Here is a 21,842-nt window from a genome sequence, read left to right as displayed (position 1 = left end):
AGGTTATCTCCCCCAATTGCATTACCGAAACTTACATGGTTATTTGGATAGACTCGAACTAAGTCCGGCTGTCTTAAAGGGACAGGTAATTTCAAGTGTGGAGTGTAACTTTTCATTGGAACAGTACGTTGGTGTATGCAAAACCAGAGTCCATCAGGGCATGGTGGGCTTGAGTCACCTTTCCAACCGTTAAGAGGGAAAGGAGTGGTATTAGGAATCTGTATATAATGACCTATATTATTTCCTTCTTTTTCCACACAAGGGGTATATGGATGTTGGGTGGTATTTTCTGCCCAACATTTCTCAGGAACTGAGGTATGGGAAATGAAATTACCTTCCTTTCTTCCCAAATGTGGTCCTGAAACAGGACCACTGTATCTCTGCATTTCTTACATTTCACACCTGATAAAGACATAGGCAAACTAAGAAAAATCAAAGAACATAACAATAACATTGTGCATTAAGTCTTTTTGCGAAATCGTAAGGTAAGAGGTTTTTCTCCAGGAATACAAGTCCAATCTGAGTTCGTATCAGGGTCCTGTGGCGCCTCTACAGGTCCCTTAAATCTGGATGCGTGTGTCCACCCCTTCTCTCTTGTTCGTGCTGCAGCTTCTGTAGTTAAGAGAACTTGGTATGGACCTTCCCACTGGGGCTGGAGTTTTTCAGTCTTCCAGGTCTTGATAAGAATCCAGTCTCCCGGTTCCACTTTGTGTAAAGAAAAGTCTAGAGGCGGTGTTTGTGCCAATAGTCCTCTCTTTCGTAAATCTGTAAGAGAGCGTGACAGTGCCTGTAAATAGTTCCTAACAAATATATCCCCTTCCCCCAAGGTGGGACACCCCTCAACTGTACTCCAGAAGGGAAGCCCAAACATCATTTCATAAGGGGACAGCCCTACATCTTTTCGTGGGGCAGTACGAATTCTCAATAAGGCTAGGGGCAGACACTTTATCCAAGGCATTTTAGTTTCCACCATTAACTTTGTCAATTGGATTTTTAGTGTTCCATTCATACGTTCGACCTTCCCTGAGCTTTGTGGATGCCAAGGGGTATGTAATTTCCAAGAGACCTGTAATGCATCACAAATCAATTGCTGGATTTTTGAAGAAAAATGTGGACCCCTGTCTGAGTCTATAGAATCCATTATACCATATCTGGGGATTATCTGCTCTAGGAGGAGGCGAGCTACTGTAGAGGCTGTAGTATTTATTGTTGGGAAGGCTTCTACCCATCGGGTAAAGTGATCTATTATCACCAACAGATATTTCCATCTTTGAACTTGAGGTAACTCTGTGAAGTCAATCTGGATACGTTGAAAAGGGCGTATGGCTAATGGTTGACCTCCCATGGTCCCTGTCCTCATTATCTTCTTATTAATTTTTGTGCATAGGTAACAATTTTGCACCTCTTGTTGGGCCAAGGTGTAGATTCCTTTACACACATATTCTCGAAGCACTGTGTCACATAAGGCTTGGGTGCCCCAGTGGCTCTGTTGATGCAGGTGTTTTAAAATGTTGCGAGTTATTTCTTTATTTAGAACAGTTCTTCCATCTGGTGTTTTCCATGTTCCATCAGGTAATTGGCTTGCGCCCAGCTGATCCATGTTCTTTTCTTCCTTAGCAGTGAAAATGGGAGCTGTCTTTATGCCTTGCCTTATTGGGATTAAAGTCAGCAAACGGACTTCTTGTTGCATGGCTGCTCTTTTGGCTTCTTCATCAGCCAGTCTGTTTCCAATTGCTGTCGGGTTATCTCCCCTTTGATGGCTTGGTATGTAGACCACTGCTATTTCTTGGGGTAATGTTAAGGCTTCTAGAGTCAGAGTAATCATCTGTTCGTGTGCCAATTCCTTTCCTCTTGATGTAATTAGACCACGCTCCTTCCAGATCTTACCAAAGGTATGCACTACTCCGTATGCGTATTTGGAATCTGTGTAAATCGTTCCAATTTTCTTTGCCAGTATTTTGAGGGCTCTCTGCAAGGCATATAGTTCACAGGATTGTGCTGACCAGCTTCCGGGTAGTCTCGTGGATTCTACTACTTTCCAAGTATTTCCTTCTATTATAGCATACCCATTTCTTCTCATTCCGTCAACACATCTGGCGGAGCCGTCAATGTAGAATTCATATCCTTCTCCCAGCGGAGTATCGCAAAGGTCTTCTCGGGTCTTGGTCTGAAGATCTGTCAACTCGACACAGTCATGCTCCACCTCTTTCTCTGTTTCACTGCCGTATAAAAACTGAGCTGGGTTGCAGCTATTAATTTTTGCAAACTGTAAATCTTCTCCAACCATTAAAATGGTTTCATACTTTAATATACGAGAATCAGTCAGCCATCGATGGGCAGTTTGTGTTAATAAAACACTCACAGAATGGGAGGTGTACACAGTCATCTTTCCTCCAAAAGTAAGTTTACGTGCTTCCTCTACCAACAGAGCAGCAGCCGCTACTCCCTGGATACACGTCGGCCATCCGCGAGACACTGGGTCCATCATTTTGGAAAGGAAAGCTACTGGGTGTCGCTGACCGCCTTTTTCCTGTGTTAAAACTCCCACAGCTGTTCCTTGGTTATGAGTGACAAATAGCTGGAAGGGCTGTTTTAAAGAGGGCAGAGTGAGCACTGGGGCTCGTGTTAGGCGATGTTTCAAGTCCTCGCACCATCCCTCCTCCTCCTGGGTCCATTTCAATGGATAGTCATTTTCATTTGTCAGTTTATCATACATAAACTTCACCAAAGCTGAGTAGTCCTCTATCCATAACCTACAGTATCCTAAGAGTCCCAGGAATTGTCTTATTTCCTTCTTATTACGGGGTAAAGGCATTCTAGTGATTCCCGCAATTCGTTCAGGGGTAATCCGTTTCTGTCCTTTACTTATCTGGTGTCCCAGATATATCACAGTTTTCTCAACAAACTGTAACTTGTTTCTGGACACTCGTAGACCCTTTTTCCCCAGATAATTCAAGAGTCTAATGGTCTCTCTCCTCATTTCTTGTTCCTTGGGTCCTGATAATAGTAAATCATCCACATACTGCATTAGTTGGGAATCATCAGATTGTGGATAGTCCATCAGGATTTGTTCTAGCATTTGTCCAAACAGGTTTGGAGATTCAGTGAACCCTTGGGGCAATACAGTCCACCGAAACTGTCTCCGTCTACCTGTCCATGGATTTTCCCATTCAAACGCGAACATATCTCTACTTTCCTCTTCTAACGGACAAGTCCAGAAGGCATCCTTTAAGTCGATAACACTAAACCACTCATGGTCTGGGGGAATCCGACTCATAATAGTATAGGGATTAGGCACCACTGGGTGGCGGGTCTGAACAATAGCATTCAAACTTCTTAGATCCTGAACTAGGCGATAGGATCCATCTGACTTTTTTACTGGGAGTATAGGGGTGTTATAAGGTGACATGCATTCTTCTAATAGTCCGTCTCGTATTAAAGTCTCAATTACCGGCTGTAGCCCTTTTCTCCCTTCCAAAGAAATAGGATACTGACGTTTCCTTACCGGCTGATGACCTGGTATTAATGTGACATGTAAAGGTGGGATGTCCAGACCTCCTCGATTTCCCTCCTTATACCAGACTCTCTCGTCAATCTGCCGTTCATCCTCTTCCTTTAAAGCGCAGAGGTGGACTCGCACTTCTCCGTCCACAGGGAGGGCACCCAAACCTAGGAGAGCCTGTAAGTCCCTTCCTAGGAGGTTAAATCCAGCCGAAGGTAATAACAAGAGGTCTTGTACCCCTTCTCTTTCTTCCAGTTTTACTGTTATTTGGGGAATTATTGATACCATTCTGGGAGCCCCTTCTATCCCAGAAATTGTCAAATTACTTTTTATAGGCTCAGTTCCGATTGGCACAGTTATTACACTACTTCGTTCCGCTCCTGTGTCCACCATAAACACCACCTCTTCTCCCTTGGGACCAATTTTTAGTTTTACCAGGGGTTCCCTCTTATATTTGGTCCCTAACATTTGGAACCCCTGACACCCCTAATCTTCTTCCATAAGTTCGAGGGCACGCAATTCCCTCTTGTATCGGGGGCATTCCCTCTTAAAGTGTCCTTCCTCATTGCAGTAATAGCATTTAACGAACCTCCGGGGTCTTCCCTCTCTTGGATATTTTGGATTGTTTAGAGGAAGGTTTTGTTTTCTTTCCCCTCTGGATTCAGCATTCATCTGTCGGATAGTCTGTACCATAACCTTTGTCGCCTTCTTTTCATCTTCTTCTTCTCTCTGCACATATACTTTTTGTGCCTTTTTTAACAGTTCACTTAGGGGTTTTTCACTCCAGTCCTCCTCCTTTTCTAGTTTCTTTCTAATGTCTTGCCATGATTTGGAAACAAATTCAATTCGAATAAGCTGTTCACCCATTGGTGTACTAGGGTCCACACCAGCATACTGTTGGACATTCTTTCTCACCCTCTCCAAAAAATCAGTAGGGGACTCGTCTTTCCCCTGGTGGTTCCCAAATGCCTTGGTAAAATTGTGACCCTTTGGCACAGCCTCCCGTATCCCTTTAATTGTCCACTCTCTATATTGTCTCATACTTGCCAATCCCTCGGGTGTTCGTTTGTCCCACCTGGGTTCATTTAAGGGATATTTTTGTTCATGGGGTCTAGGGTCCCCAGGTTGTTCATATTCCCACATGAGGAGGGCAGCCCGTCGAATCATCTGCCTCTCCTGGGGTGAAAATAATGTTCCCATTATTGCCTGCATCTCTTCCCACGTATATGTGTTTGGTCCCAAGAATTGGTCAAGCTGTTCAGCCAGTCCTATAGGATCTTCCAATAACTTTTTCATTTCTTTCTTAAATCCCCGCACCTCTGTACTAGTTAGGGGAACATTCACATATCCCGTTCCCCCTCCCGGTCCTCCCATAGGAACTTCTCTCAGGGGATTTAGGTTTATTGAAAACTTTGATGGTCCTGGACCAGTCTGGGATCTTGTCCAGGGTCGGTTTACCGGTGGAAGTTTAGGGTCCGACTCCCTTAATTCATCCTTTTTATCCCGGCCCCCTTCGGGGCAATCAGATTCATCACCTTTCCCCTCCGGTAATAAGCTTTCCTCGGGCGCAGTAGGCACCGGGGGAATATAAGGAGGGGGAAGGTTGTCCAGAGGTTCCCATTTCTTTTCTCCTGCCACTCTCAATTTAAAACATTCTGTTAAGGATCCTGGCCAGGGAACCCAACAAAATGCATATGCTGACTCTTCTTGATTCACCTTTGGTCTCGAATTTACATATATGTTTAATGCTTGTCTAACCCAATCCTCATCAGATCCAAATTTCGGCCACCAGACCGAGGAACCTTTAATAGGTTGTTTTGACCAAAGGAGACAATATTGGACCATCTTTTTCTTGTTTTTGTCCCGATATCTTTTACTATCCCAATTTTCAAACATTCTCCCCAAAGGGCTGTCAAGGGGTACTCCCAGGAATTGTCCTGAATTTTCAGACGAGCCCTTAGATTTTGATCCTCCCATTTTCCCACCTAGATCTGTTTATCGTTGCTGAGGACCCTCTCGTTCTGGACCCTACTCCCTTCCTCTCAGACGCCTCGTCGGAGGTGCTGTCCCTCCTTCGGTTACCGCTGAGGTTTTCCTGGGGTTGACCCCTCTCTTCTCGGCACTTCGTCGGAGGTGCTGTCCCTCCTTCGGTTACCGCCGAGGTTTCCCTGGGGTCTATCCTAGAGTCCCGCGACAGGGTCCTCACACAACGACAAAAGATCTATACTTAATCTATTCCGTTAGGTTTTTATCCAAACAGGTGTATCCCGTTACACCTGTTACCCAATCCCCACACCACAATCGTAAGTCGTCACTTACCGGTGTCTTCCCGGGGATTGAACCGTCACCCTTCTCCTCTCCGTCTTGTCGTGTCACCCTGTCCGGATACCACTCGCTCAAGCCGCCCGAAGCGACAAGCAAGGGACTAGGAGCCGCTGAACTCAGCGGGGTGCACCGCCTCCGATGTCCCTCTTCTCGCCTCCCCTCACGGCCGGAGTGTACATCCCGGACGAGCCCCCATTTGTCAGAAATAAAACTTCTCACACATGAGTCTCTTTAAAACTGATGACACGACAAGCTTTATTTACAAGTCTGCAGAGTTGGACTCAACTGGTTTCTCACCAGTTAAGCCCCGATACATACAGTGCATTGATTTTTATACCTTTATTATTTGCTCTTCCCCTTCTTATTAATACTGTTTTAATTGGTTAGTATTACAAAAACATTCTAAGTATAACTGCATTATTAATTATCACGTTCGTTACGTACGCTGTGAACTCTACATTCACTGAATTCTGTTTCTCACACTTCTTATCAATCCTTTGTCTCCTGCATGTCTCTCACTATGACCATGAAAAGATAGGTTTAAAAAAACATATTCAGCAGCTCCTTCTGTCCTTGACTGCTAGTAAACTCTCTGTCCGTTCTGGCTTCCCTGTTTATGATTAATCATCACATTTTAACTTAAGTCTTTTTAACCTAAATTCTCTATATCACAGCGACGTCCTGGGGGAAGGCACTGGGCATTTGCCCACCGAGCAGAGTCCTCATGGCGTTTTACTTGCCATAAGTCAGACACTCTCCCCTCAGGACGCGTCTTCTCCCCAGTGGCTGTTATTAAATATTCAGCCAGGTCAGTATTGAAAACATTAACCAACTTTTAAAACTTCGCGCAGACAAATTAATTTTCGTTAGTACCGGAAAGGATGGGTTTAATTGAGTAGATTATCTGCCCTCAGAATTCCTCTCTGCGAGACTCCGTTGCCCTCTGTAGGAAAAGCGTGTACCTCCAGCAGAGCATTCTGTCAGCCTGCACAAGGGCCAATCTTCTTTCTTTGGCTTGGCTTCGCGGACGAAGATTTATGGAGGGGGTAAATGTCCACGTCAGCTGCAGGCTCGTTTGTGGCTGACAAGTCCGATGCGGGACAGGCAGACGTGGTTGCAGGGGAAAATTGGTTGGTTGGGGTTGGGTGTTGGGTTTTTCCTCCTTTGCCTTTTGTCAGTGAGGTGGGCTCTGCGGTCTTCTTCAAAGGAGGTTGCTGCCCGCCAAACTGTGAGGCACCAAGATGCACGGTTTGAGGCAATATCAGCCCACTGGCGGTGGTCAATGTGGCAGGCACCAAGAGATTTCTTTAGGCAGTCCTTGTACCTTTTCTTTGGTGCACCTCTGTCACGGTGGCCAGTGGAGAGCTCACCATATAACACGATCTTGGGAAGGCGATGGTCCTCCATTCTGGAGACGTGACCCACCCAGCGCAGCTGGATCTTCAGCAGCGTGGACTCGATTCTGTCGACCTCTGCCATCTCGAGTACTTCGACGTTAGGGATGAAAGCGCTCCAATGGATGTTGAGGATGGAGCGGAGACAACACTGGTGGAAGCGTTCTAGGAGCCGTAGGTGATGCCGGTAGAGGACCCATGATTCAGAGCCGAACAGGAGTGTGGATATGACAACGGCTCTGTATACGCTTATTTTTGTGTTGTTTTTCCAGACTCTTTTGTGTAGTCTTCCAAAGGTGCTATTTGCCTTGGCGAGTCTGTTGTCTACAAGAGCCAATATACTCTCACAAAATATACTAACCCTGCCCTTTCTAACCTCTTTTCCCAGTCTTTTTTTTTAATTCCGGCGCGCCCCCCCCAATGATCTTCACCTCCCCCCCATCTTTACTTCCCCCCCATCTTTACTTCCCCCCATCTTTACTTCCCCCCATCTTGACTTCCCCCCATCTTGACTTCCCCCCATCTTGACTTCCCCCCATCTTGACTTCCCCCCATCTTGACTTCCCCCCATCTTGACTTCCCCCCATCTTGACTTCCCCCCATCTTGACTTCCCCCCATCTTGACTTCCCCCCATCTTGACTTTCCCCCATCTTGACTTCCCCCCATCTTGACCTCCCCCCCATCTTTACTTCCCCCCATCTTTACTTCCCCCCCATCTTTACTTCCCCCATCTTTACTTCCCCCATCTTTACTTCCCCCCATCTTTACTTCCCCCCATCTTTACTTCCCCCCATCTTTACTTCCCCCCATCTTGACTTCCCCCCATCTTGACTTCCCCCCATCTTGACTTCCCCCCATCTTGACTTCCCCCCATCTTGACTTCCCCCCATCTTGACTTCCCCCCATCTTGACTTCCCCCCATCTTGACTTCCCCCCATCTTGACTTCCCCCATCTTGACTTTCCCCCATCTTGACTTCCCCCCATCTTGACTTCCCCCCCATCTTGACTTCCTCCCATCTTGACTTCCCCCCATCTTGACTTCCCCCCATCTTGACTTCCCCCCATCTTGACTTCCCCCCATCTTGACTTCCCCCCATCTTGACTTCCCCCCATCTTGACTTCCCCCCATCTTGACTTCCCCCCATCTTGACTTCCCCCCATCTTGACTTCCCCCCATCTTGACTTCCCCCCATCTTGACTTCCCCCCATCTTGACTTCCCCCCATCTTGACTTCCCCCCATCTTGACTTCCCCCCATCTTGACTTCCCCCCATCTTGACTTCCCCCCATCTTGACTTCCCCCCATCTTGACTTCCCCCCATCTTGACTTCCCCCCATCTTGACTTCCCCCCATCTTGACTTCCCCCCATCTTGACTTCCCCCCATCTTGACTTCCCCCCATCTTGACTTCCCCCCATCTTGACTTCCCCCCAAAATCTTCACCTCCCCCCAAAATCTTCACCTCCCCATCTTCACCTCCCCCCACATCTTCACCTCCCCCCCATCTTCACCTCCCCCCCATCTTCACCTCCCCCCCATCTTCACCTCCCCCCATTTTCACCTCCCCCATCTTCACCTCCCCCCCATCTTCACCTCCCCCCCATCTTCACCTCCCCCCCATCTTCACCTCCCCCCCATCTTCACCTCCCCCCCATCTTCACCTCCCCCCATCTTCACCTCCCCCCCATCTTCACCTCCCCCCCCAATCTTCACCTCCCCCCCCAATCTTCACCTCCCCCCCCAATCTTCACCTCCCCCCCAATCTTCACCTCCCCCCATCTTCACCTCCCCCCCCATCTTCACCTCCCCCCCATCTTCACCTCCCCCCCCAATCTTCACCTCCCCCCCAATCTTCACCTCCCCCCATCTTCACCTCCCCCCCCAATCTTCACCTCCCCCCCCAATCTTCACCTCCCCCCCAATCTTCACCTCCCCCCCCCAATCTTCACCTCCCCCCCCATCTTCACCTCCCCCCCCCAATCTTCACCTCCCCCCCCATCTTCACCTCCCCCCCCAATCTTCACCTCCCCCCCAATCTTCACCTCCCCCCCCAATCTTCACCTCCCCCCCAATCTTCACCTCCCCCCCCCAATCTTCACCTCCCCCCCCATCTTCACCTCCCCCCCCCAATCTTCACCTCCCCCCCCCAAAAATCTTCACCTCCCCCTGTCTGCATGGATTTTCCCCAAGTGCTCCGGTTTCCTCTCGTGGCCCCAAAGAACTTTGTGGGTCAGTAGGTAAGTGACCTCTCTAATTTACCCCTGGTGGGTAGATAGTTGGGAGTGTGAGGGGAGGCTGATGTGAATGTGATGATAATGATGTACATTGTTACATATACATGAAAATTTGCTGTGGTTGCAGTTGAACAAGTACTTCGTTTTTTAAAAAAAAACTACAAAGTCTACATACGTGAATTAAAAAGAGAATAAGTACAAAAACAGAGAAATAATAAATATTCAGTTATCCTAGTGCAAAAAGGACTACAGTAGTGCAGATAATCCTTTTATAGTGTCGGAGCAATCGATGATTGGTGTTCCAAGGAAGGCGGTAGCTGTTGAAAAGAAACTGTTCTTGAACCTTGACGTGGTGGTTTCATGCCCAAGGGTAGCATTGAGAAGTTGTGGCCGAGCTGAGAGAAAAAACACACGTAAATGCTGGAGAAACTTAGCAGGTCAAACAGTACCATTATATAGCAACGGGCTTGAGCCCTTCATCAAGGTGTGAGGGAATATGAGAGATGTCCGAACAAAAGGGGGGATGGGTGAGGGTGGGGTACTTATGATGTTGGCTGCCCCCTTATGGCTGTGATTGACCTGTCTGTTGCTTTCTGGAATCTTCTGCATTCCTGAGCATTTGAATTCCCAGGAAATGTGATGTAGCCAGTCAGTAAACTTTCCGTAGTACACCTGTAGAAGTTTGGTAGAAAATTTGATAACATGCCCAATATCATCAGACTTATTGAAAATCGAGGCATTGGTGTGCCTTCCTCACTGTTGCCTCAAAGTCCTGGCTCCAGGCGAGGTCTTATGAAATATCTTCTTACCATCTCAACCACAATTATGTGATCCCTTGTGGGGAATGTGGAGAGAATAAAACGTGATCACTGTAAATTAGTAGTTGATGGTTGAAGTGCACCTGGTAGTCGAATGGTAGGGCTCTTATGATGTTTATGACCCTAAAATCTTGATTTCAGGTAAACTACACTCCACATGATCCTTTCTCATTCTATTTGTGTTGGCATTTTCAGGGAGCAGTGGCTTCACACCCAAAGATCTCCATGTACATCAGTGCTTTTAAAGTCCCATTTATTCCAGAATTTGACTTCTCAAAGCGCATCACCTCATACTTGTTTGGATTAAATTCCTTCTGCCACCACTCCACACAACTTTCCGGCTGATCCATTTCCCTCTGTTAGGTTGAACAACCTTCTTTGCTATCTACAACCCCACCAATTTTCAATTTGCAGGTTTACTGATTAGACCCCAAGATTTTCAGTTCAGTCCTTTATTTAAATGACAAACATCAGATTTCAGCACTGATTTCTGTGGTACAGCACTTCCAGTCGGGAAAACAATGCATTGAATCCTGCCCTAGCTCATCCCTCGACACCACTGCCCAATCCCAAGTTTATTGCAGCCCTCCCCCCACAATAAATCTCACCACCCAACCCCATCACGGCTATCATCCCACCAACCCAATCTATCCCATAATCTCCTACTATTCTCCATCATGATTATAACTGCAACACTCCTCTACCCTCACCTCAGACTTCAGCATCCTAACCACCAACCTCGCTCCACACCCACCGCCACATTCTCAATATACATCTCATCGCAGATATCCCAGGCTCACTGTCCATGCAATCACCTCCTTGTTGGTTTATTTTCAGTCTTGATTTTTGGCTGGATACCTTTTCTGTGCAATTGGAATTTTCAAACTTGGAGCCTGGAATGCATTGCTGGAGTAGTAGTGGAGGTTGGTATAAAAGAGACATTTGAAAGAAGTTTAAATAGAAAAATACAGGGTTATGGGCTGTGAGGTCAATTTGCAGGTGCAGCAGGCTATCAAGAAGGTAAATGGAATGTTGGCCTTCATTGTTGGAGCGATTGAGTTTAGGTGTGGGGAGATAGGCTGCAACTGTGCAAGGTATTGTTGAGGCCACATCTGGAGTACTGGGTACAGCTCTGATCTCCTTACTTGAGGTGGGGCAGAGGATGTTCACCAGGTTGATCCAGAGATGAGAGGGTTAGCCTATGAGGAGAGATTGAGTCATCTATAATTTAGAAGAATGAGAGGGGATCTTATAGAAACCTATAAAATTATGCAAGGAATAGATAAAGTAGAGGTAGGTAAGTTGTTTCAATTGGTGGGGGAAACTAGAACTAGGGAACATACCCTCCCAAGATTCAGGGTAGTAGATTTTGGATAGAAATGAGAAGGAAATGGTTTTCCCAGAGGGTGGTGAATCTATGGTATTCACTGCCCATTGAAGCAGTGGAGGCAAGCAACCTCAGTAAATATATTTAAGACCAAGTTAGATAGATTTTTACATAGGAGGAATATGGGGAAAAGGCAGATCAATGGAGATAAGTCTGCCATGAGATCAACCATGATCTCATTGATGGTAGAGCAAGCTCAATGGGCTGGATGACCTACTCCTCCTATTTCCGATGCTGTTATGTTCTTGTGTGAGTGTGCAGAGTTAGATTGATGGTGGAGTAGGATTATATAGGTCAGCATGACATTGAGGGTCGAAGGGCCTGTAGTGTTATTTTCTATGAAAGCTGTCATAATTTTTCATTTAGCAAAAAAAAATTTCAACTCTTACACTAAATCTCTTTGTACCTGCAATGAATGTGGTGCTGCAGAGATATTTATTCATTTATTTACAACATGGTGGAAACGATTACAGCCATTGAATCCTGTGCCCCCAATTACATCAAAATAACCTACCAACCTAATATTCTGTTGGAGAATGGAAGGAACTGGAGCGCCTGGGGAAAACCCCCACAGGTTCATGGGGAGAATGTACAAACAGCATTGGATTAAAACCAGGTCATTGCGGTAATAGTGTTATGTTATTTGTGTCTCTGATGTGGGTTTCTCAATGATGTTTGGGCTACTTATTGGTACTCCGTAGATCAGTGATTCTCAACCTTTTTCTTTCCACTCACGTACCACTTTAAGTAATCCCTATGCCATCGGTGCTCTGTGATTAATAAGGGATTGCTTAAGGTGGTATGTGAGTGGGAAGGGAAGGTTGAGAATCACTGCTCTAGACCCAATTGTTACTGAAATATTTTGCTTCAGAAAATTTGTCATTGGCCCATTTTGAAGTTAATTAGTTACGATTAAAACAATGATCTTCAAACTTTTTCTTTTCACCCACATACCACTTTAAGCAATCCCTTAATAATTACCGACTCCATTGATTCCTGGAAGATTATTACCAATCCCTCCACAGTCTCTACATCTACCTCCTTTAGAACATGAGAGTACATTCTATCTGGTCCAGGAGACTTATCTACCCTTAGACCATTTAGCTACCCAAGTACCTTCTCTCTCGTGTTCTTGACCACACTCACTTCTCTTCCAAGAGAGTCATGAGAGTCTGGTATGCTACTAATTTCTTCCACAGTGAAGACTGATCCAAAATATTAATTTGGTTTCTCTACAATCTCCTTGTCTCCCATTACAATTTCTCTAGCGTCATTTTCTATTGGTCCTATGACTACTTTGGTCATTCTTTTTGTATATTAAAAAAAAAGCTTTTAGCATCCTCTTTGATATAACTTGGTAACCTCCTTTGATAATTCATCTTTTCCTTCCTAATGACTTTCCTAGTTGTCTTCTCCAAGTTTTTGTAAGTTTCCAAGTCCTCTACCTTCCCACTTATTTTTGCTTCCTTGTGTGCCCTCTATTGTTTTTATTTCGGCTTTAACTTCCCTCATCAGCCACAATTATCTCATTTTTTTCACTCACAGTTTTCTTTCTTTTTGGTATGTGCCTGTCCTGAACTTTTCTCATTTCATGCATAAACTCCAGCTATTGTTGATCTGCTGCTATTGCCGTGTTTTTCCATTCGACTCTGGCCAATTCCTCTAATGTGGCTGTAATTTCCTCTCTTTTTCAAATTTCAAAGTGAACTGAATCATATTGTGATCACTGCCCCCAAAGGGTTCCTTTACCTTAAGCTCTCTAATCTTGTCTGGTCCAGCTGGGACTGTGTTACATCTTTACAAAACATTGTTTAATTCATATTGGAACATTTTGCTGAGTTCTGCTCACCACACATGATAGAGTGGAGGCAGCCACAAAGGAGATTCACTAAGATATTCAAAGTTAAAATCTATTGTCAGAGTACATACATGACATTGCATACAATTCTGACGTTCTTTTCCCTGCAGGCCTGGCAGAATTTCTACTCATCTGTAAACTGTAATCAAGGAGAGAAAAAAAAGTATATGTAAAGATAAAATGTAAACAAACTGTAATATAACAAAATAAATGTTCAGTATTAAATGAGTCCCTGATTGAGTTTGTTGTTGAGAAGTCTTGATAGTGGGAGCTTGGTGGTTCGAGTCTTGTGGCACCGACTCCTCTTTCCTGATGGCAACAACGAGAACAGAGCATGTCCTGGGTGGTGGATTGGAGCATTTTGGTTGTAGGAGAGCTTGTGGAGTTTTGTTTCCCGGGAGCTAAGAATGCTGAAGGGTGCATAGATGTGATAGGAGTTGATAGAGCAGATAGAAAGTTTCTTCCATGGAGGTGGTGTGGGGGTTCAGACCAAGAACATCAAATTTAGAGGGTCTGAGGGGTGAATTTTTCCCTGGGTGGGGCTGTAGGAACCTGGTACGCATTCCATGTGGGGATGGTGGAGGCGACTGGAAACACATCATTGTCAAGGCAGCAGGCCAGAGGCAGGTCAAAGGAATTCGTAGAAGTGGTAAAATTATGGGCGTTTCTACTCTCCAATTCAACACACACAATATGGGGAGAGAAATTGTGTACACCAATCCCTCTTGCTCTTTCTCCAGTCGCACCACCTGCAACCATAGCGCCACCCCAGCAGGGGGCGGTGGTGGCTCCGCGCAGGCGCCGTGGCGGCGGAGTGCGTGATCACGTGAATTGCATCGGTGCGCAGTCGTGAGTGAGTGAGTGGAATGGCGAGTCAGTCACAAGGGATTCAACAGCTACTGCAGGCGGAGAAGCGCGCGGCCGAGCGCGTGGCCGAGGCGCGCAAGCGTGAGTGCGGGGCTGGGGGCCTCATTTCCCATCCCGCCCCCCAATTCTCGCTCCTTCATCCCCATTCCCTCAATCCCCATCGTCCCTCTATCTCCTTCCCCCCTCGCAACCCTCACCCCATACACTCCCTACTCACACCCCTTTCTCCCTCACTCACCCTCCTCCTCACTCCCCCTCACACCCTCCTCCTCACTCCCCCTCACACCCTCCTCCTCCCTCACCCCATACACCCCTCACTCCCCCTCACACCCTCCTCCTCCACCCCATACACCCCTCACTCCCTACTCACACCCCCTTCTCCCTCACACCCTCCTCCCTCACTCCCCCTCACACCCTCCTCACACTCCCTCACACCCTCCTCACACTCCCCCTCACACCCTCCTCTTCCCTCACCCCATATACCCCTCACTCCCTACTCACACCCTCTTCTCCCTCATACCCTCCTCCCTCACTCCCCTCCTCCCTCACTCCCCTCCCCCCTCACTCCCCTCCCCCTCACTCCCCTCCCCCCTCCTCCCCTCCCCCCTCCTCCCCTCCCCCCTCCTCCCCTCCCCCCTCCTCCCCTCCCCCCTCCTCCCCTCCCCCCTCCTCCCCTCCCCCCTCCTCCCCTCCCCCCTCCTCCCCTCCCCCCTCCTCCCCTCCCCCCTCCTCCCCTCCCCCCTCCTCCCCCCCTCCCCTCTCCCCCCTCCTCCCCTCTCCCCCCTCCTCCTCCCCTCCCCCTCCTCCTCCCTTCCCCCTCCTTCTCCCCTCCCCCTCCTTCTCCCCTCCCCCTCCTCCTCCCCCCTCCCTCCCCTTCACACTCTCCTCCTCCCTCATTTCCCCCTCACACTCCTCCTCCCTCATTACCCCCTCACACTCCTCCTCCCTCACTCCCCCTCACACTCCTCCTCCCTCACTCCCCCTCACACTCCTCCTCCCTCACTCCCCCTCACACTCCTCCTCCCTCACTCCCCCTCACACTCCTCCTCCCTCACTCCCCCTCACACTCCTCCTCCCTCACTCCCCCTCACACTCCTCCTCCCTCACTCCCCCTCACACTCCTCCTCCCTCACTCCCCCTCACACTCCTCCCCCACTCCCCCCTCACACCCCACTCCCCCCTCACACCCCACTCCCCCCTCACACCCCACTCCCCCCTCACACCCCCCTCCCCCCTCACACCCCCCCTCCCCCCTCACACCCCCCCTCCCCCTCACACCCCCCTCCCCCCTCCCACCCCCCTCCCCCCTCCCACCCCCCTCCCCCCTCCCACCCCCCTCCCCCCTCCCACCCCCCTCCCCCCTCCCACCCCCCCTCCCCCCTCCCACCCCCCTCCCCCCTCCCACCCCCCTCCCCCCTCCCACCCCCCTCCCCCCTCCCACCCCCCTCCCCCCTCCCACCCCCCTCCCCCCTCCCACCCCCCTCCCCCCTCCCACCCCCCCCCCTCCCACCCCCCTCCCCCCTCCCACCCCCCTCCCCCCTCCCACCCCCCTCCCCCCTCCCACCCCCCTCCCACCCCCCTCCCCCCTCCCACCCCCCTCCCCCCTCCCACCCCCCTCCCCCCTCCCACCCCCCTCCCCCCTCCCACCCCCCTCCCACCCCCCTCCCCCCTCCCAACCCCCTCCCCCCTCCCACCCCCCTCCCCCCTCCCACCCCCCTCCCCCCTCCCACCCCCCTCCCACCCCCCTCCCACCCCCCTCCCCCCTCCCTCCCCCCTCCCCCCTCCCACCCCCCTCCCCCCTCCCACCCCCCTCCCCCCTCCCACCCCCCTCCCCCCTCCCACCCCCCTCCCCCCTCCCACCCCCCTCCCCCCTCCCACCCCCCTCCCCCCTCCCACCCCCCTCCCCCCTCCCACCCCCCTCCCCCCTCCCACCCCCCTCCCCCCCCCTCCCCCCTCCCACCCCCCTCCCACCCCCCTCCCCCCTCCCACCCCCCTCCCCCTCCCCCTCCCACCCCCCTCCCCCTCCCACCCCCCTCCCCCTCCCACCCCCCTCCCCCCTCCCACCCCCCTCCCCCCTCCCACCCCCCTCCCACCCCCCTCCCACCCCCCTCCCACCCCCCTCCCACCCCCCTCCCACCCCCCTCCCACCCCCCTCCCACCCCCCTCCCACCCCCCTCCCACCCCCCTCCCACCCCCCTCCCACCCCCCTCCCACCCCCCTCCCACCCCCCTCCCACCCCCCTCCCACCCCCCTCCCACCCCCCTCCCACCCCCCCTCCCACCCCCCTCCCACCCCCCTCCCACCCCCCTCCTCCCCTCCCACCCCCCTCCTCCCCTCCCACCCCCCTCCTCCACTCCCACCCCCCTCCTCCACTCCCACCCCCCTCCTCCACTCCCCCCTCACACCCCCCCTCCTCCACTCCCCCCTCACACCCCTTCCTCCCTCCCTCCCTCACCCTTCCCCACCTTCACCCTTTCCCATGTATTTATAGTCCCTATTATGTATTTATCATTTTTAAAAAAATATAATTTACTATTATAGCTTTTTTATGTACCTGTTTGGCTGTAGCAAGTAAGAATTTTCTATGTATGTACATTGAACAATATATATGACAAACTCATTGTTACTATTATCCCTCCACTCCCTCACATCTCCACCCCACCTCCTTCAACTCCCTCTCTCACACTCCTCCCCAATCCCATTCCGCCATTGTTTTCTACTGTAAATGCTCTCTCTGGAACTGGACCCAGCTGGGAGTATGGAACAGGATGTGCAGTGAGGCCAGACTAGCCCAGTGTTAATATGACACTCACTGTTGAATTTTGGAGGAGTTTTCACTGAAACCACAACTTTACAGTGGACACATTCACATACTTTGATAGTGAGATTAGCTTTTTATTTCTGAATTAATATTGTATCGTACTAAAACACAGAAATGCTGGAGGAACTCGGCAAGTCTCACAGCATCCATACGAGGTAAACATATATAACTGACAATTTGGGCCTGAGCCCTTCTTCAAGGTACAAGTAAAAAATAGGCAGGTGCCTGAATTAAAAACCTGAGGGGAAGGAATATAATGGCCTTCTTCCTTTCTTTCCCTTTCTTCTCTCCAGCCTTTTAATTCAGGTGTCTGTCTGCTTTTTACTCCTACCATGAAGAAGGGCTTAGGGCTGAAATGTTGATCGTATTTTTACCTCCTGTGGACCTGCAAGACTTTAGTTCCTTCATCATATCTGTTTTTACGACAATCACAGTGTAGACCAGACTTTTGTGTTTTACTTTATTGTTGTATCTTGTTTGGAATAAATGCTACATTTTTACAGATGTTTAAGACAGTGAAAATCAAAGGACTGCAAGTCTGGAAAGCTAGATAAAAGCAGAAATGCTGAATGTGGCCTGGCCTGCTGAATATATCCAGCATTTTTGGTTTTTATTTTAGTCAATTACTAAGAACCCAGATTTAGCAATTTGTGTTCTGCTTTTTCAACATTGCTTCAACATTGTGACCACTTCTGTGTAAAAGGATTTAAAGTCATTGTGTAATGACACTTGAATTTACTTGCAATATTTTGGAATTTATGCTTTTTAAACAAATCTGCAGATCTTTCGATATCCTTAGAACACTACAACACAGAAACCGGCTCCTTCAGTCTGTGCTGAAACATTTTTTCCCTCTAGTCCCAGTGACCTGCATCCCGTCCTTAGGCCTCCATACCTCTCCCATCCATGTGCCTGTGCAAATTCTTCTTTAAGATTAAAGTTGAGCTCACATTCAACCAACCACTTCAACTGGCAGCTCGTTCCACACTCCCACCACTCTCTGTGAAGAAGTTCCCCCTAAACTTTTCCCCTTTCACTGTTGACCCATGTCCTCTGATTTGTATCTCACTTGCCCTCTGAAATAAACCTACCTACATTTACTCCATCTATACCCCTCATAATTTTACTCCATCTATACCCCTCATGATTTTGTATCAAATCTACCTTCATTCTTCTACGATCCAGGGAATAAAGTCCTAACCTGTTTAACCTTTCCTTGTAATTCAGTTCCTGAAATCCAGGCAACATCCTAGTAAATCTTCTCTGCACTTTTTCTATCTTATTGATATCTTTCTTGTAGTTAGGTGACCAAAACTGCACACAATACTCCAAAAAATTTGAAAAATATTTTATATTGTGAAATTACTAATTTTATTTATGTTCATCCAGTGAAATCATATTGGGTGAAGTGAATACAGTTTCTGTGGTAGTCATTGGTTACTTTGCTAAATTCAGCATTACTTTTGATCAGACACCTGACATGAGTAGTATGTAATTTGTTTTGTACTTTCTTTATTAATTGTCTCCTTCCCTTTCTTCTTTACAGGAAAGAATCGCAGGTTGAAGCAAGCAAAGGAGGAGGCCCAGGCTGAGATTGAGCAGTATCGCTTGCAGAGGCAGAAAGAATTCAAGAATAAGGAAGATGCTGTATGTGGTAAAATTGCACTGTATACTTCAGAGCAAGCTTCAAATCCTGTACACATATCTAGAGATTTGAGTTCCTAGTGATTGTAGATTTAAATGCACTTGCTAGATGTGATGAGATTTAATGAAATCAGGAGCTTGCTTGTTAGTGCTGCCAAACTTGGGGGCAGGGGGCAACTCTTGAGCTGAAGTTGTTTTTGAAAGTGACCTTTTGTGGAAATTCTGGATTGGAATTTTAAGAAAGAGGAAAAGATAAACTCATATTATAAAGCTCCCCCACCTCCACCAACTGTCCACCAGTGCAATTTGTCAATCTGGAAAATGTACTCTACGGCTCAGTCCAAGCTAGACGGTTAATGGTCTTGGTGCTGATGTTGTGCAACTCCACTGTGAACAGATCATGTAATCCAGTTTTCTCTTCCTGCTGCTGCACCTTTTTTATTCCATGGGCTTCAGTCTTGATGATGATGCATATGATTTGCTATTCTGTCAAATAATGTATTTGAAGTTTGCGCGCACCATATCTGCTCTTAAGTTTCATCTGAAACTCTAGATGCTGTGATCTCTTAATCAGGATATTCTTTGTTGAGTGTGAGGTGATAAGAAAAAAAAGGAAAGGAGAAAGTTGGGACAGAATGAAGAGATCAAGAAACTTCTTCAGGGTGAAGAACTGCATTTGAGAACAGAAAGCTCTGAAAAGGAAATGTGAATTAGAATGAGTAAATTCAATGTGAAATAGGCTACTGAAGAAATAGTGGCTGGATTAGGGAGGGAAAAGCAAGAAAAAAAAACACTTAATCTTTTGACAGTTTCATCATTGAATCAATAGTTCAAGGCTGAAGATTGACACACAAGAGAAGGGCTACTTGGAAAGAAGTGAGCATGACTTTGCCTCCAGTTTATACCTGCTGTGCAAATACAGCATCTCATGTGTTCAGGATTTATGCAAGGACCGAGGTTACTGTTGTGTATGTAAAATGACTAAAATAGCTATTGGCAGAAAAGTATCATCCAGAAACTTGGATTCTGAAATGCAATGAAAATTTGACAGGTTAACTGAGCACTATGACTAGAAATGCACAAATTGGAACTGGTAATGCTATGTAGAACCTCATCATGAAGGCCTATTCCTGAAATCTCATTGGTTTCAAATAGATGGACCTCTTTCCAGGAAGTTAAAGTGGCTCAGTGTGAGTTTTAAGATTTTATTGTTTTGAGTTTTTGATTTTCTTGATGTGTGCAAGGAATTAAAACCAACTCTGGGTTACTGGCTTAATATTTAATGAACAGTATTGCTACATGAATGTTTAAATCTGATCAATGGCTTCAGTGTGTCAATGCAATGAGTTTTGTAGAATTGAGGGCACTGTTGACAGTTGTACATTCCTTTTCAGGCACTTGGTTCACATGGTGATTCTGCAACTGAAGTTGACAAAGATACTCAAGAGAAAATTAAAATAATTGGAGCAAACTATGAGCAGCACAAGGAAATGGTCTTGAATAACCTCCTTAACTTGATCTGTGACATAAAACCAGAAATTCATGTCAACTTTCGCATTAATGGTTAGAACTGGATTGTAACTTTTCATTCTATAAGACCAAAGTACCACTGCAATAGCAATATTTTGTGATATTTACCATGGTTATGCAAACTCTTATTTCTGCAACATTTTTACTTTCAATTAAAATATATATCAGATGAATTTGAAAATGGGACATTGAGTTGCTGCTGTTAAATGTTGTATGTTGTTGGAGCTTTACTGTTCTTGAATTCTGCCAGATTTCTCCAGAGAAAGCAGAAGGTGATGCAGCAGTGGTTTTCCATTGTTAAAAATGGGATGTTTGAGTAAAACAAATGAATAAATCATTTAGCATTTAGCAATTTAAATCATACTTATTTTGAATTAGGGTGCATTTTAAACACCAAAAATAATTGAAGGAACATTAGATACTTGTGCACAAAGAACATTAGAGCTCATGGTGTTGAGAAGTGATGTAAGAATTTTTTATCAAAATGAGAAGAACATCGAGTTAAACAAAAAAAATCTGCAGACGCTGTGAATGACGTTTACACAAAATTTTGGAGAAACTCATAAGTTATGCAACATTCTTTAGTAGTGATAAAGGTACATAACCAATGTTTTGGGCCTGAGCCCTTCATCAAGATATGAGCAAAATGCAGACAGGCGCCTGAATAAAATGGTGGGGGGTGGAGCACTGGGTCGCAGGCAAGAGATTATAGTTTGGAAAAGGCTGAGAAGTGATGGGATGGGGCAGCTCTGAATGGAGAGGGAAGGAGTGGAGAGCTGGAGGAAAAGAGACAGGGATGGGGAAGAGAGGGAGATGGGAGTGGCCTAATGGAAACCAGAGAAGGCAGTGTTAATGCCATCTGTTTGGAGAGTGCCAAGATGGGTTATTAGGTGTTGCTCCTCCAATTTACAGGTGGACTTGCTTTGACTTTTCAAGGGGGACCTGGAGAGACTTGTCGGCGCATGAGTGGGGCATGGAATAGAACTAGTTGGCCATTGGGAGATCCCTGCCGTTGCTGTGGACAGAGCAAAGGTGTTCAGTGAAACGATCTCCCAATCTGCATCCAGTCTCCAACGTGGAGAATATCACAACAGGAGCACCAGATGCAGTAGATAACACGTATATTCTCAAGTGAAGTGATGCTTCACCTAAGAACTGTTTGGGGCCCCGATTAGTAGTGGGAGAGGAGGTGTGGGCTCAAAAGTAGCATTTCCTACAATAACAAGTGGTAGGTACTAAGAAGGTGATTAAGTGGGAAGGGAGGAGGGTGTCCCAGAGGGAGCTGTCTCAGTGGAAGGCAGAGGGGGAAGATGTCTTTAGTGATGAGATCAAGTAGGTGATGAAAATTGCAAAGGATAATATGTTGGATGTGGAGGCTAGTGAGGACAAGAGGAAACCTGTCCTTGTTGCATCTAAGGGCAGAAAGAGCCAGGGCAGATGTGCAAGAAATGGAAGAGATAG

General features: G+C 47.6%; 1 protein-coding gene and 1 long non-coding RNA gene across 2 annotated transcripts; one reads left to right on the top strand and one right to left on the bottom strand.

The window, feature by feature from the left end:
* Positions 1-9,587: 9,587 nt before the first annotated feature.
* LOC138738941 (uncharacterized) lies at positions 9,588-14,467 on the bottom strand. Its single transcript, XR_011341891.1, has 3 exons — positions 14,208-14,467; positions 13,591-13,658; positions 9,588-9,851 (listed from the first exon to the last, which is right to left on the bottom strand). It is a non-coding gene; the product is annotated as an uncharacterized lncRNA (long non-coding RNA).
* LOC138738937 (V-type proton ATPase subunit G 1-like) lies at positions 14,332-20,733 on the top strand. Its single transcript, XM_069890141.1, has 3 exons — positions 14,332-14,467; positions 18,754-18,854; positions 20,246-20,733. Exons 1-3 carry the CDS (start codon positions 14,386-14,388, stop codon positions 20,417-20,419), a joined length of 357 nt encoding a protein of 118 aa, XP_069746242.1. The 5' UTR covers positions 14,332-14,385; the 3' UTR covers positions 20,420-20,733.
* Positions 20,734-21,842: the final 1,109 nt, after the last annotated feature.

The sequence above is a fragment of the Narcine bancroftii genome, chromosome 1, assembly GCF_036971445.1.
Source record: "Narcine bancroftii isolate sNarBan1 chromosome 1, sNarBan1.hap1, whole genome shotgun sequence".
Classification (NCBI taxonomy): Eukaryota; Metazoa; Chordata; class Chondrichthyes; order Torpediniformes; family Narcinidae; genus Narcine; species Narcine bancroftii.
This window is presented reverse-complemented; position numbering and strand designations above follow the sequence as displayed.